At 41.0% G+C, this 17,849-nt stretch overlaps 1 protein-coding gene across 3 annotated transcripts in view; it reads left to right on the forward strand.

Annotated features, from left to right (window-relative positions):
- LOC105028287 (BEN domain-containing protein 4) overlaps positions 1-16,411 on the forward strand; it is a 35,257-nt gene extending 18,846 nt beyond the window's left edge. For 2 of the 3 annotated variants that reach the window (XM_034291886.1, XM_029119558.2), the window contains 2 exons: positions 8,418-8,658; positions 14,252-16,411. In XM_034291886.1, the coding sequence (XP_034147777.1) occupies positions 8,418-8,658; positions 14,252-14,484 (474 nt within the window). In that variant the 3' untranslated portion in view covers positions 14,485-16,411. Of the gene's footprint in view, positions 1-8,417; positions 8,659-14,251 lie in introns of those variants that run through there. The other variant, XR_004575707.1, reaches the window with a different exon arrangement.
- Positions 16,412-17,849: the final 1,438 nt, after the last annotated feature.

A 17,849-nucleotide genomic window follows, 5' to 3' on the forward strand; every position in this document is an offset into this window, starting at 1 on the left:
AAGTGATTTCATAGACTTATGTCTGCCCTAATAACTATTATACCTATATAACTGTTATACACTATACCTTATGTAATGTAGCTTACTCTGTTGAGTTGAAAGTAAATTTTTAAGGCAAGTATGTGTTGCAACATTTCTGTTGAATAATAACCCTAAAATACTTGTTTAGGCCTTTGCCTGTCATAATAACAGTTAACAGTTAATGCACTAGTAACTTTTCTCAGTCTCCTCCAGTTTAAAATTTTAGGAGGAGTTGAGGTCCTGGTCCACACCTGCGGATTACCTGGTTTGGGGGGCCCGTTGCTGTCCCTGTACTTGTCCACCTGGTCATATATCTGACCTAGTCTAAAATCAAATAGACTCTGGATTTAGCCCAGAGAAATGTATTTATTATTCCAATTGGACTCTTAATATCTCACCCGGCACAGCCAGAAGAGGACTGGTCACCCCTCTGAGCCTGGGTCCTCTCTAGGTTTCTTCCTAAAATTCGACCTTAGGGAGTTTTTCCTAGCCACTGAAATTCAACACTATTGTTGTTTGCTCCTTGGGGTTTAGGGCCGGGTGTCTCTGTAAGGCACTTTGTGACAACTGCTGTTGTAAAAAGGGCTTTATAAATACATTTGATTGATTGATTGAACAAGTATGAAAAAGGGTGTTGCATGGAAAATAAATATGCATAAATATTATATGCAAGTTAACAGAGTTAGCTGGCCGTTGTTTTGGAAGTGTGCATTGAGGCCGGAAGTGGTGGTAGATCAACAACACGTGCGCAGACAACGAGTTAGCTTGTCGAGGTGACGGCGGTTCGGCACGGCTGTGTTTGTGACTGGGTTAGCGATTATTATGGGGGGTGGATTCTGCCACAGAGATGTAGATAAGCGACCTACCGTCAACTTGCTCCCATTTAACGTCGCCGTCAGTGATTCCCTTTGGCTTTACGTCGCCGTGAGTGAATCTCTTATGCTTTAGGTCGCCGTTAAAAGTTTCGTTTGTGCTGATGCACCATTTTATATATTAGACATTTAATTTTAGCTGTCACCAGCCCCACAACCTGCTCCAAACTGTCTCAAAATAGGCTCAATCATTTATGCTCTGTTTGTGCCGCTGAAAGGTTTGTTTGTGCTTCTACAGTTTTTGGTACATACCTATTCCTACTGGATAGCGCACTGGCTTTACTCTCTTTCCACTATAGCTAAAACATATTATTTCATATAAAAAAAATGATAGCAGCACTTTTTGCCGTTACAACTTTCATTTGGGCTGCTTCAGTGTTTTAAATAGATATTTATAGGGTATGGTGTCACCAGCACCCCCAACATGCTCAAAGTTCCATCGAAATAGGCTCAATTGTTTGTTCTCCATTTGTGCATTTACATTTTTCGGTTGTACTGATGCAGCGTTTTATATATTAGACATTTCATTTTAGGTTACCAGCCCCCGAACCTGCTCCAATAAACTGCCTCAAAATAGGCTCAATCGTTTGTGCTCCGTTTCGCTAAAATGTTGTTTGTGCTGCTATAGTTTTTGGTAAATAGTCTACATTTCTCTTTCCCATAGTCCTATAGCTCTGCTGTACAGCTCCGTAAGAAATTAAGAGACCACTGTACCTTTTTCTTTTCTTTCCTAAAAAAGTTGAAAAGGAAGGATTTGAGTGAGGAACAGAAGGTTTCTTTCTCAGGAGCTGTGGCTCTCATTATCTGTAAGAAAGACATTTGCAAAAACCAAACCCAAACGAAGCACAAACGATTGAGCCTATTATGAGTGAATTTGACCTATAAAATATTATTTAATATTTAAAAGATGAAAGCAGCACAAAACTATAGGCACAAACAAGACTTTTATGGGTGGATTTGGAGGATTTGGGGGGCTGAGTGACTATAGAATGAACTATACATGAATTTTTAGGACAGCAGCACAACTGGAGTAGAAGCGATTAAAGGTTTTTACCTGTGTAAAGATGGTCCCCCATCAAGGGTAAATCTACGGAGAAATAGGCTTAATCGTTCATGCTGGTTTGTGCCGTAAAAATGTTTGTTTGTGCTGCTATAAGTTCTTGGATATATAATTATATTTTATAGGAAAAATGTAAACAAAATAGGCTCAACCATTTGTGATCCTTTTGTGCCGATAAAGGTTTATTACAATTGCTTTCTGCTTTCTTACCGATAGTGACATAGCTATAGTGGAAAGAGAGTAAACAATTATTTTACAAATATGTTGTTAAACTCCCATGATTGAAATGTTAAATCTTTATTTTGCTACACTCATGGCGGTGACGTTCAGTTGCACATTGGTAATCACTCACGGCGACGTTAAGTTGCACATTGGTAATCACTCACGGCGGCAACGTTCAGACGTTGCACATGTGAATCACTCACGGCGGCGATGGCGTTGGCGTTACAGACGTCAACATTTCTTACGCCGCCGCCGTGAATGAATTCACATGTGCAACGTCTGAACGTCGCCGTGAGTGATCAACTTGCAACGTCTGAACGTCGCCGCCGTGAGTGTAGGAAAATAATGATTTCAAATTTAAATCATGGGTTTAACAACATATTTGTAAAATACTAGTGTAGTCAGTTTAAATAATTGTCACACAAATAGATTATAACATGATATTACAACATAAGGAATTCTACTCAAATTAACAGGTAGCCTATTTATATTTTTGCTTGGTTAACTATGATAACACAAGCCTAGGTCAAAATATCACTGAGCCGAAACATACTCTCTATTCATGAAAATACTGAAGAGTTAATGTTACAGAATACAATGAAATGTACAGTGATCACCGCATATTTACAGCTAAATCCAAAATCTAAATGTACAGCTGTAATCAGTCGGTGTGTAGTTCACTTGTTTAGCCACATGGTGTATCAGGCAAACGGCGCAAGTAGTAAGACAATTATAAAACATATTAACAAACATAAAATAAAATAGAAAAATATCAAATAAAAAAAAATACACCACAAATTATGTGGTATTAGTATGGATCAAAATACACTGTTGTTAATTAACCTCCATTTCTGTTTATTAAAGATATATTTTTACTCATGGTTAATCAGAATATATGCTGCTAAAGATGCATTTGTATATAGGTATGTACACACCCAGAAAATTTGTTTTTGCTCAGATGTGTACTGATATGAACATTAACATGAATTTCTTTAGATCATACCGTTTTTATTCTTATCTCCACTGTTGCGGAGTACGGAAACTAAGCATTTCATGACAAATACAAACACTTCGAACTTGAACAGATAAAGGCAACTTAATTCAACAACTGACACTGAGATATTAATACTTGGCAATCACTTACTTTCACTTACTTTTGTTAATATTTAAGCAATGGTGCATTTTGGAATGCTGTGTTGAAAATGTGCAAGGATTCATTGAATCTCCTAAACAGATTTTCGAGTTGAGCACAATCTTATAGACTACAAAAGATATCTGTGGTGGATGACAGAATAATTATTTCCTAGTTCTATAAAAACCCCTTCTTGGCCAGATCAGTAAACCCTCAGTGATTTAAAAGAAAGATGGGAAGGGAGGAGTAATGAGAAGGTGAGCAACTGCTTATGATCCAAAGCATACCACCTCTTCTGTGAAGCATGGTGGAGGAAGTGTTATGGCACCTCTTACAGACTCTACTTCATTTTGTATTTTTATACTCTGTGTACTGTGTGTAACTGTATGTTGTCCTGCACGTTTGCGCTTTGTCTTGGCCAGGTCGCCATTGCAAATGAGAATCTGTATCAATCGGCCTACCTGGTTAAATAAAGGTTACATAAAAAATACAAATAAACTATTCTGTGAAGCATGGTGGAGGAAGTGTTACGGCACCCGTTCTGTGAAGTGTGGTGGAGGAAGTGTTGTGGCACCGGCATGTATGGCTGCCAATGATGTGACTGTAGAAAAAAAGCATCTGTCAATCATTATCCAGTGATATACTGTCAAACATGGCTTGACTGATGACCCCAGGCCTTCATGGCCATGCTAACTCTCCCCTTATTGACTATGAAAATTGTCTAGGCTCCAAGAGATATTTGGGACATAGTGTTATCTCAGGAACACATTCCTCCAACTGGTAGTTATTCTAGTAGAATGGTGATAGGAAGAACCAATATTCTATTTATTAAATGCACCTGTATACAATGCATAAAAAGGACATTCCGCTACACATGCACAATAATGGCTGTTCATGGTCCACAGGGATGTCTGGGCTGTGGTGGATGGGCCCTAAGGTGGAGTTCCAATACCTGTATTTACTGTTTTGATATTCTTCCAATATACACTCACCGAAAGGATCATTAGGAACACCTGTTCAATTTCTCATTAATGCAATTATCTAATCAACCAATCACATGGCAGTTGTTTCAATGCATTTAGTGGTGTGGTCCTGGTCAAGACAATCTCCTGAACTCCAAACTGAATGTCAGAATGGGAAAGAAGGGGGATTTAAGCAATTTTGAGCGTGGCATGGTTGTTGGTGCCAGATGGGCCGGTCTGAGTATTTCACAATCTGCTCAGTTACTGGGATTTTCACGCACAACCATTTCTAGGGTTTACAAAGAATGGTGTGAAAAGGGAAAAACATCCAGTATGGGGCAGTCCTGTGGGCAAAAATGGCTTGTTGATGCTAGAGGTCACAGTAGAATGGGCCGACTGATTCAAGCTGATAGAAGAGCAACTTTGACTGAAATAACCACTCGTTATAACCGAGGTATGCAGCAAAGCATTTGTGAAGCCACAACACGCACATCCTTGAGGCGGATAGGCTACAACAGCAGAAGACCCCACCGGGTACCACTCATCTCCACTACAAATAGGAAAAAGAGGCTACAATTTGCACAAGCTCACCAAAATTGGACAGTTGAAGACTGGAAGAATGTTGCCTGGTCTGATGAGTCTCGATTTCTGTTGAGACATTCAGATGGTAGAGTCAGAATTTGGCATAAACAGAATGAGAACATGGATCCATCATGCCTTGTTACCACTGTGCAGGCTGGTGGTGGTGGTGTAATGGTGTGGGGGATGTTTTCTTGGCACACTTTAGGCCCCTTAGTGCCAATTGGGCATCGTTTAAATGCCACGGCCTACCTGAGCATTGCTTCTTTATGACCACCATGTACCCATCCTCTGATGGCTACTTCCAGCAGGATAATGCACAATGTCACAAAGCTCGAATCATTTCAAATTGGTTTCTTGAACATGACAATTAATTCACTGTACTGAAAAAGTTTAGAGTCAGTCGAGTTGCCATGACCCACTTTTACAGGCTCCCTTCACTTTCTTCACTTTTCTCCACCAGAATAATCAGGAAGGCTAAAAACATCATAGCGGACCACTCTCATCCTGCTCACTATCTATTTTATCTCCTACCATCAGGAAGAAGGTCTAGGAGTATTAAGACTTCTACATCACGTTTTAGAGACAGCACTTACCCTTTGGCTATTAGGCATCTGAATTTGCAGCACTCTATCAACTGTGCTCTTCATTGCCGTGGGGTGTTGTCTTTTGTCTGCAGGGTTTTGGTCTAATGTTCCATTTGTACTTATGATGTTTGTCTTTCCAGTTTTTGTTTTTATGTTTGAGAGTTGTACCAAGACAAATTCCTATCAACTTGTTGACATGGCAATACATTTATTGAATTTAATTGAATTGAAATGGCCCCCACAGTCACCAGATCTCAACCCAATAGAGCATCTTATATAGGAGCTGTAGAAAAATATTTTATTCTTAGAGGAATTGCAGAATTTAAATGTTGATGTAGCCCAACCTTCAATTTGTGTAGATAAGTGCAGTATGCAATGAACAACCAAAAGTTGTAATCTACTAAAGCCAAAGATATTCACTCGCGGCGACGTTAAATGGGAGCAAGTTGACGGTAGGTCGCTTATCTACATCTCTGTGGCAGAATCCACCCCCCCTAATAGTGAAGGGGAGAGTGGAGCTGCTATGGTGCATAGCGGTACAGGTAAGGGCAAGGCAAGTAAGCATAAGGACCGGGATAGGGGAGATACGAAAGGGGGTGGGAAAAGGCTGGACAGGGCAATGGAGGGAGAGGGGAACAAGAGACGGAAATTTGACAGTATGGGTAATGGCGATAGGGGAGGAGAGAGTAGTGGGGAGGAAGAGCCGGGAGTAGATGGGATAGGTATAGGGAACAAGGTAGTGCTGACGTTTGTGGAGGGTGGGGGTGTAGGGGGGATGAGTCCAATGAAACTGACGGCTGCAATCCACAAGGAGGTGGGTGAGGTGGTGGGGGCTAAAGTGGTGAAGGGTGGGGATTTGGTCATAGAGTGTAAGGATAAGGAGCAGAGAAATAGGGCCTTGGAGGTGAAGCAGGTAGGACGTTGTAAGGTAGGGTCGAGCCGGGTGGAGACTCAGACAGGGAGGGGAAGAGGTGTGCCAGGTGTGGGGGAGAGCATGATTATGGAAAGTGTGGGGATGGTGTCCAGCCAACCTGCTGTAACTGGGGGTGCACATAGCGTTGCGTATGGTGAGTGTGTGGTAAGGAAACAGGCGGTAGAGGTACAACAAGTGAGGGAAGAGAGTAAAGTGTCATATGCGGAGGCTTTGAGGCGGGTTCAGGGGCGGAGGGTTGAGAGGTCCGGGGAGGTTAGGAATGAAGAGAGTCTGACGGAGCAGGGGGAAGATAAACAGAATAAGTTGGTGGGAAAGTGGGGGGGACTTGGTGGTCGTGAGTAAGAGACAACTGGTTACGTTTCTTGTGGGTGCAATAAATAGTACAGCTAAGATTGAATCTAAGACGGAGAGGATTAGGCTGATAGTTTTAGCAGCAGAGAGGCACCTAGATATGGTAGGGCTGACATGGGAAGAGGTACCGGAGGACCTCATTCAGCCAAAGCAGGAGCCATGTATCAGTGGTACATAGTTATGGTGGTCATCCTGCAGTGGAATGCTCAAAGCTTGTTGGCTAATGGACAGGAGTTCAAGCAATTTCTAGTGGATGGTCCAGTGGTTCCTGATGTGATATGTATACAGGAAACATGGCTCAGGCCAAGGTTGGAATTTGTTATACAGGGATATCTGGGGATTCGGAGAGACAGGGCAGCGGGGGGAGGTGGGGCTGTTGCCACGTTTGTCGGAGAGGGAATACCGTTTAGGGTGGTAGGTAAGGGTATGGAGATGGAGTATATTGTGGTTGAGCTGTGGGTAGGAGGGGGGGGGGGGTGATATTTGTGAACTTTTACAATCAGCTATATTGACACCATGCAAGGAACTTCTTGGAATTTGTGGTGAAAAGTATTTATAGTGGTTGACTTGGGCCTTCTAATTTTAGGCAAACAGCATTCCGGTAAATTTTTTAGGCCATGCAGTATTAACACATACATTTTCGGTAACAATCCGATGTGCGATTTGTCCTTTCCGGCACTTATTAAGTCAAGCGCTGTGGGTAGAAGTGAATGTTTGACTATTTGTAATACAAATATAACTTAAGGATTAGTTAGCTTTCAACAAGGGGTAATGTTAACTAAATTGTCTTCAAATTAATTTAACAGCTCAACTACAGCCCATTGTACTGATTGGATTTATACATCTATATTTTCTACTTGAAATGGCTACTACTATCAAGCTAGCCATTGCATGCACACAGCTCAAATTTACTAACTACAGTGGATATAAAAAGTCTACTCACCCCAAAGTTAAATCTTGTCAGAACTCCACATTTAATATGACCTATGATGTGAGCAATTCAATAGAAAAACAAATTGAAATCTTCGAGGGGGAAAAATGAAAAATATAAACCTGCTTGCATAAAAGTGTGCCCACCCTTAAACTAATACTTTGTTGAAGCACCTTTTGATTTTATTACAGCACTCAGTCTTTTTGTGTTGGAGTCTATTAGCATGGCACATCTTGACATGGCAATATTTGCCCACTCTTCTTACATCACAAAAACCTGGCATTTTAACAGGGGTGTGTAGACTTTTTATATCCACTGTACATATCCAACCAAAAGTAAATACTCACGAGATGACCATGAGAGTCATGAAGAAAATGCACGCCAAGCAATTTCCATACCTGCTAGGGTATGGACATTTTCTGTGTTATATATCAGCTCATTTGAGCAAGAGATGCGCGCATAGACGCAATAATTTGTTTTTTGAAGCGCACCGATGCTGTTGAGGTCTTGACGCTCGCGGCCCATCTGTACTCTCTGTATTCATTCCCACGCATGGGAATGCAGCATATACAACAGCAGCATATACAAGCAGCATATACAAGCAGCATATACAAGCAGCATATACAAGCAGCATATACAAGCAGCATATACAAGCAGCATATACAAGCGTGTACTCGAGTCATCTGATTTGGGCTTAACAGGCTGAAATTAAATGGAATTGACTCCAACTCATGTCATTCTTACTTTTCTTCTTGCCTCTTTTCAGGGAAGTAAACAGCTTCTGGGGAACTATCCCCTCTTCATCACTAATAAGCAGTGGGACGAGGCAGTCAACTCGTCCAAGAAGGATGGCAGGCGTTTGCTGCGCTACCTGATACGCTTCGTCTTCACCACAGATGAGCTCAAGTATTCATGTGGTCTGGGAAAAAGGAAGCGCTCAGTTCATTCAGGAGAGCCTGGCCCAGAGAGACGTCCCCTCAATCCTGTCAAAGTCACTTGCCTCAGAGGTATTTTTACTAAAGAGATGTTACTAAGGCAACATGTACCCTACTGAGGTCGGGGAGGCAAATAGATTCAGTTGCGGGCTTATTTTTGTCTGAGCAGATACCGTAGTCAGGGTGGTCATTAGTAATTATAATAGTAATAATTAAGATTCCAAATTGACCCCAAATTACCTCAATAAATGGCCAGGACAAAATTATTGGCAGGTTTCTGGAGATTTCTAAATAAGTCATAAAGCAGGGGGTCTTCGTTCACCAGGTCATTCATTACACTTGTGATATGTTGCAGATCCCTACAAAGGGATTACATTGCTCAATGAATCCCTGTGAAAATGGAACAGAGCAAGGAACTGTCTAACAATGATGAAATGGGAATTTATTTGTCCCAGAGTGTTTTTTTTTGTGGCTGCATAAATTGGAAAAGACCAGAATCCAGTAACGTTAGCTAATGTTGGCGGATGATAGCTAACGCCAACTAGTTAACACCAGGCTAACTGAAAATGCATCACTTCTAAATTGTGATATCTAATCTTGAAATCCATTCAGATTCATAGCTAAATGGCAAGCCTACCTGCTTGGAGCTGTACAGCCTTTCCTTTTAGTTTCATTCTCAGTCGATTAGCCAGATTGATTATCTCCTTAAATGCTTAATTAATATTATTCTAGTGCAGTTTTGATCAAGTAGTGATTTGTTTTCAAATCACTACTTGTTCAAAATGGCCCTAGAATAATATTTTTTGTTTTCAAATCAAGTAGTGTTTTTAAAAGAACAAACAAAACGTGCCAATTCAGATGGAATATTATCACATGGAACCAAATACCAGACAGAAAATGCTTGTATAAACCTTAAGGAAAATTGTTAGTTTGTCACATGCTTGGTTTTCACTGCATTAATGTATACCGATCAGCCATAACATTATGACCGCCTTCCTAATACTGTGCAGGTCCACTTTTGCCACCAAAACAGCCCGGAACCATGGCTTTATGGACTCCGATAAAGGTGTGGTGTATTTGAATGACCACTCTGTGCTCTATTAAGTTAGACTGTTCATGACGCTTATGAATGGATTGTTCATGCCTGGTGGTTGTTCTGGGTTTGTCCGAGTAAAGAGCAAGACGTTAGTGGATTTAAAAGGTCTACACACCCCTATTAAAATGCCTGGTTCTTGTGATGTAAAAGAATGAGACAAAGATAAATTTTTTCCACATTTAATGTGACCTATAACGTGAACAATTCAATTGAAAAACAAACTGAAATCTTTGGAAAAAAATACAATAAAAAAAATAACCTGGTGTGCACACCCTTAACCCTCTGAGTATTATGCTTTAAATCTTTGGGTGTCACTACTTTTATATTTGGGCTTATAAACAATATGTAATGTAAATCGATCATTGTGTATTTGGTTTCAAATTATTCCAAAGTACCTCAGCTAATATAAGCATGCATGCAGATCTTTTCTATATATCATTGAATTCTGACCATAACACACCCGTACGGAGTAATACTCCCAATACTAATAATGTTCTGTGCAAACACAATGCACATTTGTGTAAGAAAATGCTTCACAATGAATGTGAACAGAAAAATGAAATACAAACCTGATTCCAAAAAAGTTGGGACACTGTACAATTGTGAATAAAAACAGAATGCAATGATGTGGAAGTTTCAAATTTCTATATTTTATTCAGAATACAACAGATGACATATCAAATGTTTAAACTGAGAAAATGTATCACTTTAAGGGAAAAATAAGTTGATTTTAAATTTCATGGCATCAACATCTCTCAAAAAAGTTGGGACAAGGCCGTGTTTACCACTGAGTGGCATCCCCTCTTCTTTTTATAACAGACTGCAAACGTCTGGGGACTGAGGAGAACAAGTTGCTCAAGTTTATGAATAGGAATGTTGTCCCATTCTTGTCTAATACAGGCTTCTAGTTGCTCAACTGTCTTAGGTCTTCTTTGTCGCACCTTCCTCTTTATGATGCGCCAAACGTTTTCTATGGGTGAATGATCTGGACTGCAGGCTGGCCATTTCAGTACCCGGATCCTTCTTCTATGCAGCCATGACATTGTAATTGATGCAGTATGTGGTCTGGCATTGTCATGTTGGAAAATGCAAGGTTTTCCCTGAAAGAGACGACGTCTGGATGGGAGCATATGTTGTTCTAGAACTTGGATGTAACTGTCTGCATTGATGGTGCCTTTCCAGATGTGTAGGCTGCCCATGCCACACGCACTCATGCAACCCCATACCATCAGAGATGCAGGCTTCTGAGCTGAGCGCTGATAACAACTTGGGTTGTCCTTGTCCTCTTTGGTCCGGATGACATGGCGTCCCAGTTTTCCAAAATGAACTTCAAATTTTTATTTGTCTGACCACAGAACACTTTTCCACTTTGCCACAGTCCATTTTATATGATCCTTGGCCCAGAGAAAACGACTGCGCTTCTGGATCCTGTTTAGATACGGCTTCTTTTTTTACCTTTTTTGAGTTTTAGCCGGCAACGGCGAATGACACGGTGGATTGTCTTGCCAAACAATGTTTTCTGGAAGTATTCCTGAGCCCATGTTGTGATTTCCATTACAGTATCATTCCTGTATGTGATGCAGTGTCGTCTGATGGCCCGAATATCACGGGCATCTAGTAATTTTTTCCGGCCTTGACCCTTACGCATAGAGAGTGTTCCAGATTCTCTGAATCTTTGGATGATATTATGCACTCTAGATGATGATGACTTCACACTCTTTGCAGTTTTTCTCTGAGAAACTCCTTTCTGATATTGCTCCACTATTTTTCACCGCAGCAATGGGGGAATTGGTGATCCTCTGCCCATCTTAACTTCTGAGAGACACTGCCACTCTGAGAGGCTCTTTTTATACCCAATCATGTTGCCAATTGACATAATTAGTAGCAAATTGGTCCTCCAGCTGGCGGATGGGCTACAACAGCAGAAGACCCCACCGGGTACCACTCATCTCCACTACAAATAGGAAAAAGAGGCTACAATTTGCACGAGCTCACCAAAATTGGACAGTTGAAGACTGGAAGAATGTTGCCTGGTCTGATGAGTCTCGATTTCTGTTGAGACATTCAGATGGTAGAGTCAGAATTTGGCGTAAACAGAATGAGAACATGGATCCATCATGCCTTGTTACCACTGTGCAGGCTGGTGGTGGTGGTGTTATGGTGTGGGGGATGTTTTCTTGGCACACTTTAGGCCCCTTAGTGCCAATTGGGCATCGTTTTAATGCCACGGCCTACCTGAGCATTGTTTCTGACCATGTCCATCCCTTTATGACCACCATGTACCCATCCTCTGATGGCTACTTCCAGCATGATAATGCACCATGTCACAAAGCTCGAATCATTTCAAATTGGTTTCTTGAACATGACAATGAGTTCACTGTACTGAAATGGCCCCCACAGTCACCAGATCTCAACCCAATAGAGCATCTTTGGGATGTGGTGTAACAGGAGCTTCGTGCCCTGGATGTGCATCCCACAAATCTCCATCAACTGCAAGATGCTATCCTATCAATATGGGCCAACATTTCTAAAGAATGCTTTCAGCACCTTGTTGAATCAATGCCACGTAGAATTAAGGCAGTTCTGAAGGCGAAAGGGGGTCAAACACAGTATTAGTATGGTGTTCCTAATAATCCTTTAGGTGAGCTTGACGGCATCCCTTACTTCCGGTGTCCATCACCGGGTTCGGGGATTGCCGCCTCGACAGGCACCCGAGACCTTACGGCCCAGCTCCGAGCGGCCGCTTCGACAATGGCGGTGGAGAACATGGTCCACTCGGACTCAATATCTCCAGCCTCCCTCGGGATCCAGTCGAAGCTCTGCCGGAGGTGGGAGTTAAAGATCTCTCTGACAGGAGACTCGGCCAGACGTTCCCAGCAGACCCTTACAGTACGCTTGGGCCTGCTGAGTCTGTCCAGCTTCCTCCCCCGCCATCGGATCCAACTCAGATCGGATCATCGGATCAGTTGACAGCTCCGCCCCTCTCTTCACCCAAGTGTCCAAGACATACGGCCGCAGGTCAGATGAGACGACAACAAAGTCGATCATCGACCTGCGGCCTAGGGTGTCCTGGTGCCACGTGCACTGATGGACACCCTTATGTTTGAACATGGTGTTCGTTATGGACAAACTGTGACTAGCACAGAAGTCCAATAACTGAACACCGCTCGGGTTCAGATCAGGGGGGCCGTTCCTCCCAATCATGCCCCTCCAGGTGTCACTGTTGTTGCCCACGTGCGCGTTGAAGTCCCCCAGTAGAACGATAGAGTCCCCAGTCGGAGCACTTTCCAGCACCCCTCCCAGAGACTCCAAGAAGGTCGGGTACTCTGCACTGCCGTTCGGCCCGTAGGCACAAACAACAGTGAGAGACCTATCCCCGACCCGTAGGCGCAGGGAAACGACCCTCTCGTTCACCGGGGTAAACTCCAACACATGGCGGCAGAGCTTGGGAGCTATAAGCAAACCCACACCAGCCCGCCGCCTCTCACCATGGGCAACTCCAGAGTGGTGAAGAGTCCATCCTCTCTTAAGGAGTGTGGTTCCAGAGCCCAAGCCGTGCGTAGAGGTGACCCCGACTAAATTAAGAGACCACTGCACTTTTTTTACTTTCCAAAAAAGTTGGAAAGGAAAGTTTTGAGTGAGGAACCGAAACGTTCAATTTTCAGTGGTCTCTTAATTTTAACCCTTCTGTTCCTCACTCAAAACCTTCCTTTTTTACTTTTTTGGAAAGGAAAGAAAAAGGTGCAGTGGTCTAAATTTTTTTACCGGAGCTATATATTTTGTAATTATTGCCAAAAATATATCTTATCAGACCATAACACATTTTCCCACATGGTTTTGGGAGACTGAATTTGTCTTTACTCAGAATAGATCAGCTTCGATTCTCTTTATAAGAAACTACTTCTGTCTTGCCCCCCTACCCCATAGCTCAGACCTTTCGATATTACACATAATGGTTTTTATATGCAGTGAGTGCCAAGTCCCTGACAGAAGAACAATTTGTTAATTGATGACTGGCAACTCAACTTCAGTAAACTGTTTTCTACTCGAAAAAGAACCCGTCACTTAATGTGGCTAGTGATTCTTTGTCTACAAATAAATTATTAATGGTCTGGATTTTCCTGTCTCTCTTCCATCTAAAGCTTATCACACACTACGTTAATAAAAAAGGTTCTCAAACTTTAATAATTTGGTCTTTTTGAGACTCACCCAAACATCTTTGGTCTTTGCACAGATTGCTGTGATTGCCCTGTTTTGGCACAATGCCTAAAATATTGCTACAAATGCGCAAGTACAATAACTCATTTAAAACATGTAACAGTAAATTAACTGACTTTCAGAATAAATATAGAAAAATGTCCAATAAAAATAATAACTGAATTTTTGTAATGCATTACTACTATCGCTATTAAAGAGATGTGTACTAAATCTGTAATGGCAGATTAGCCTACTATAGCAACATTTACAGAACACTTTCAAAGTATGAACAGATGTGTGCAGTGATAATTATTTATCATAACGCTATTCTAATTGTAACAAATACTAAATTGTCTCCCTTTTACTCCTCAGAGTTTATCCGTATGCACTGTGCTTCCAACCCAGACTGGTGGATGCCTTCTGAGGAGCAGATCAATAAAGTATTCAGTGACGCGGTGGGCCATGCACGCCAAGGACGGGCAGTGGGCACCTTCCTTGGCAGTAGTGGGAGCAGCACCAGCAGCCTTTACATAGATACTTACGACGGGCACTTGTCCCAGGACGAACTGTATCTGAAGGGCTCTCACAATGGCCTGGGGGATTGAAGAGAGATGGAATCAAGAATTGGCCGGGATTAATTTAGAGGTAAACTAAACAGCAGACAGTGCGCCTTATAAAGGCAAATTTCCCCCAAAATATTGTCAAATTACCCATAAAAGTGCATTAAGGGCTTTATAGTGCACTGCTTTACAACAACCTTGGATATAATCCCGGCCATGATTTTCCATCAGGTAGCATACATTTTACGTGATGCTAGTGTGAAATGGCCTGCCAGTTAGCGATGTGCGCTAGCAAAGATTTAACCGGAGACGTCATTATCTCTGAGTAGTCATTTACCTTGCTCTGCAAGGGCCATGGCTTTTGTGGAGCAATAAGTAATGATGCTTTGTGGGTGACTGTTGTCAATTCGATGTGTTGTCAATGTGTGCAGAGGGTCTCTGGTTCCACCCAAGATTGGGGCAAGGAGAGGAGTCAAAGCTGCACTGTTACACTAGTCCTTTGACTGGTGAGAACAAATCTCACACTATCTGACGCAAGACAATAAGAATGAAGAGGACTCTAGAACTCTAGACTGGCACTTACCTGCTATACTTCCCTAATGCTACAGAGCAGATCAAGGAAGGAAATAGCTTTTAAACAACATTCCAGAGGATGTAGTCTCCTCCCTATTTAACTTGCTAAAGCATATTTTTTTGGCATATATTTTTGTTGATTTTTTATTTATTTATTAAGAGGTTTATGTGGTTACAAAGGTGTTTTTTGCTTAAATGTGCCAATGTTGAACATACATGTATTAGGTTACCGCAGCCAAATTTTGTACAAGTTCTGTTCAACAGATTGTAATACAACAATGCTAATTTTACTCAGTCTTCCTTCTGCCATTGCTTTGTGGAAAAGTTGGTTAAAAGCTACAAATATAGAAATTTTTGCCAAGGCAGCTACAGAAATTTGGTACTGTTTGTAGCTGGTTTCTTACCAAATTACAACAATTATAATGTTTTTGAAAGACAGTTACAACAGTTTCCATTTGCTAAAAAAGAGACATGCCATGAATATACTGGAATGTGCTATGATGTGGTGGTTATTATGATATTTTTAACAAGAACATGAATAATGAAACTGGGACATAATCCCTCCCTTATATAAAAGCCTATTTCAGGCCTACTTTAGACAGAACTCTGACACTCAGACCCATATGGTACAGAGCTGTGGCCTATTGGTCCTGGTAACCAGTTGCTAAAAATCGTACATTTGAAATATCTCCAAACAGTAGCAATTGATTGTTTCTCTAAATACCACCTGCAGTCAATGTATTTTTTGTTTTTCTAAATCGTCACTTTCTGTTTAATCACTGTGTATGATCTTAATCACTGTGTGTTTTTTATTTAATGAAAAATAACTTTAAAATATATTTTCAATTATTTAGAGCCTCCTTTTGCCCTTGAAATGTGTGGTCTGATATTGTGGGTGTTTACAAAACTAATTTGATTTACATATACAACCTTGATCACTGGATTGGTCTAGAGCCCACCTTCTCACCCAGATGATTGTTTATTGGTCTATTATAATTTGAACACACTGTGACATCATGATGTGGGCCAAAGTTCCATGACAACTGACCAGGTTTAAATTACTGGCATTTATTTCAACATCTTTTACACAAAAGTGTATTATAATAATTACAGAAAATCATTATTTCGACCTCATAGTGTATAAACAAATAAAAACATAAAAAATATGTTTTTAACTACACTGCCCCTTCAAAAAAAAAAATATCCCTGGTAGATTGAGAGCTATTGCTGTTTTAATGGAAGGGGGTGCAGCTCAGTTTTTCTGTCTGGCAGTGCACAGGGACGTTTGAATGAAAAAGACAAAGGTGAACCAAGCATTGTCCCCTTCATTATCAACAGCATCCCTAGATCATTTTGAGTTTGGCTACAGCCAGGAGAATTAAATACTTTTCTTAATGGCTTTTCTTGATGTCCAGTTCTGTGACAACATGGGCAGCACCTTATAGGTTTTTCACATTTTTGAAATAGTCAACTTGCTATTGGTTATGGAATATTAACAGAATTCCATCCAGTTCAGAAGGAGTTGTGAGCCAATTAAACCAGAGAAACGTTCTATCTTAGACATGTAATAATAGTTTGTCCTTGCAGGCAATCTCCATTAACATTTTCCTCTTGTACACTTATGAGCGGAAAAAAAGTATGTGCATACTGCCACCTGTAGTATGTTGTTTGAACAGTTATGAAGCCAAGCTTGGCAATTAACTTCCACGTGCAGTTGTAGTTTCTCAAGTATAATTCATTGGGCTGATTCTTCCTTATGAACCAAATGGAATTATTTCATCCATCCTTAATCCATAGGAAGTCTCACAGTGTTTCCCTCTTTAACTATATAAGATAAGGCAACACTTTATTTTCACTTTATTTCCCAAAAGTGTGTCTGTAGTGGCTTTACAGATTATCTATTCCTTATGCTAACCTTAACCTTTATCCAAACTCTAACCGTAACATCTTAACCTAAACCTTATGCTTAACCTAACCTTAGCAAGCAGTTGTTCATCAACAGCTAGTAATAGTATCAACAAGATTTCAACAAATGATCTATTGAACATCTTCTGATGGAAATTGGGAGTCTCAACATAAAGTGTAACCAAGTATAAAACCTTGAAATGGCTTGTGAATTCTTAAGTCACTCAAGCCCATCAATAAGGAAGAAAGATCTGTGCCATTCTTGATAATCTGTATCTCACCAATTAACCAAAGTAACATAATGTACCCCTTCCTCTCAGCTTTGCTTGTAATTACATACTTTTCCCCAGGCCTTTAGGGGCCAATTCTGACCAGATTTACCCATGCTTAATGGAGAATTTCACTATTTCACAACTTGTTAGATGGTTCTGCACTCTGCAAGTAGTAAATGGGTCATGATAAACATCAGACTGCTTGAGGAAGATGACTAAAGTCCAAAGTTACCATAAAGATATACCAGCAAGATCCTCTTTTTGGTCACTTTTGTGAAACATGTATCACAATACATTCAGGGCTTAGCCCCGCCCATTTTCCGTACATTGTAATTCACTGATTGACAAGAGCTTTTGGTAAGGGCGAAATATTGGGTAATCTTTTTGAATTGTAAATATAGCATTGTGGTTGTTACTGAGGATCAGAAAATGTATCAATTTTCACAGAAAAACTAACCTAGTTAAGAATATTTCCTGACATATTCCACAATACTTGACTGTGTCATTAGTGCAGACAATAAACCACAAGGTTGTGTGGTCTATGGCTAGTATAATACGGTTAAGGGCTGTTCTTAGGAACGACCCTACAAGCAGTGCCTGGGTGCAGTCCTTAGCCATGGTATATTGGCTATATAACACAAAAGCAGAGGCACCTTACTG

Source organism: Esox lucius, chromosome 4, assembly GCF_011004845.1.
Source record: "Esox lucius isolate fEsoLuc1 chromosome 4, fEsoLuc1.pri, whole genome shotgun sequence".
Taxonomy (NCBI): Eukaryota; Metazoa; Chordata; class Actinopteri; order Esociformes; family Esocidae; genus Esox; species Esox lucius.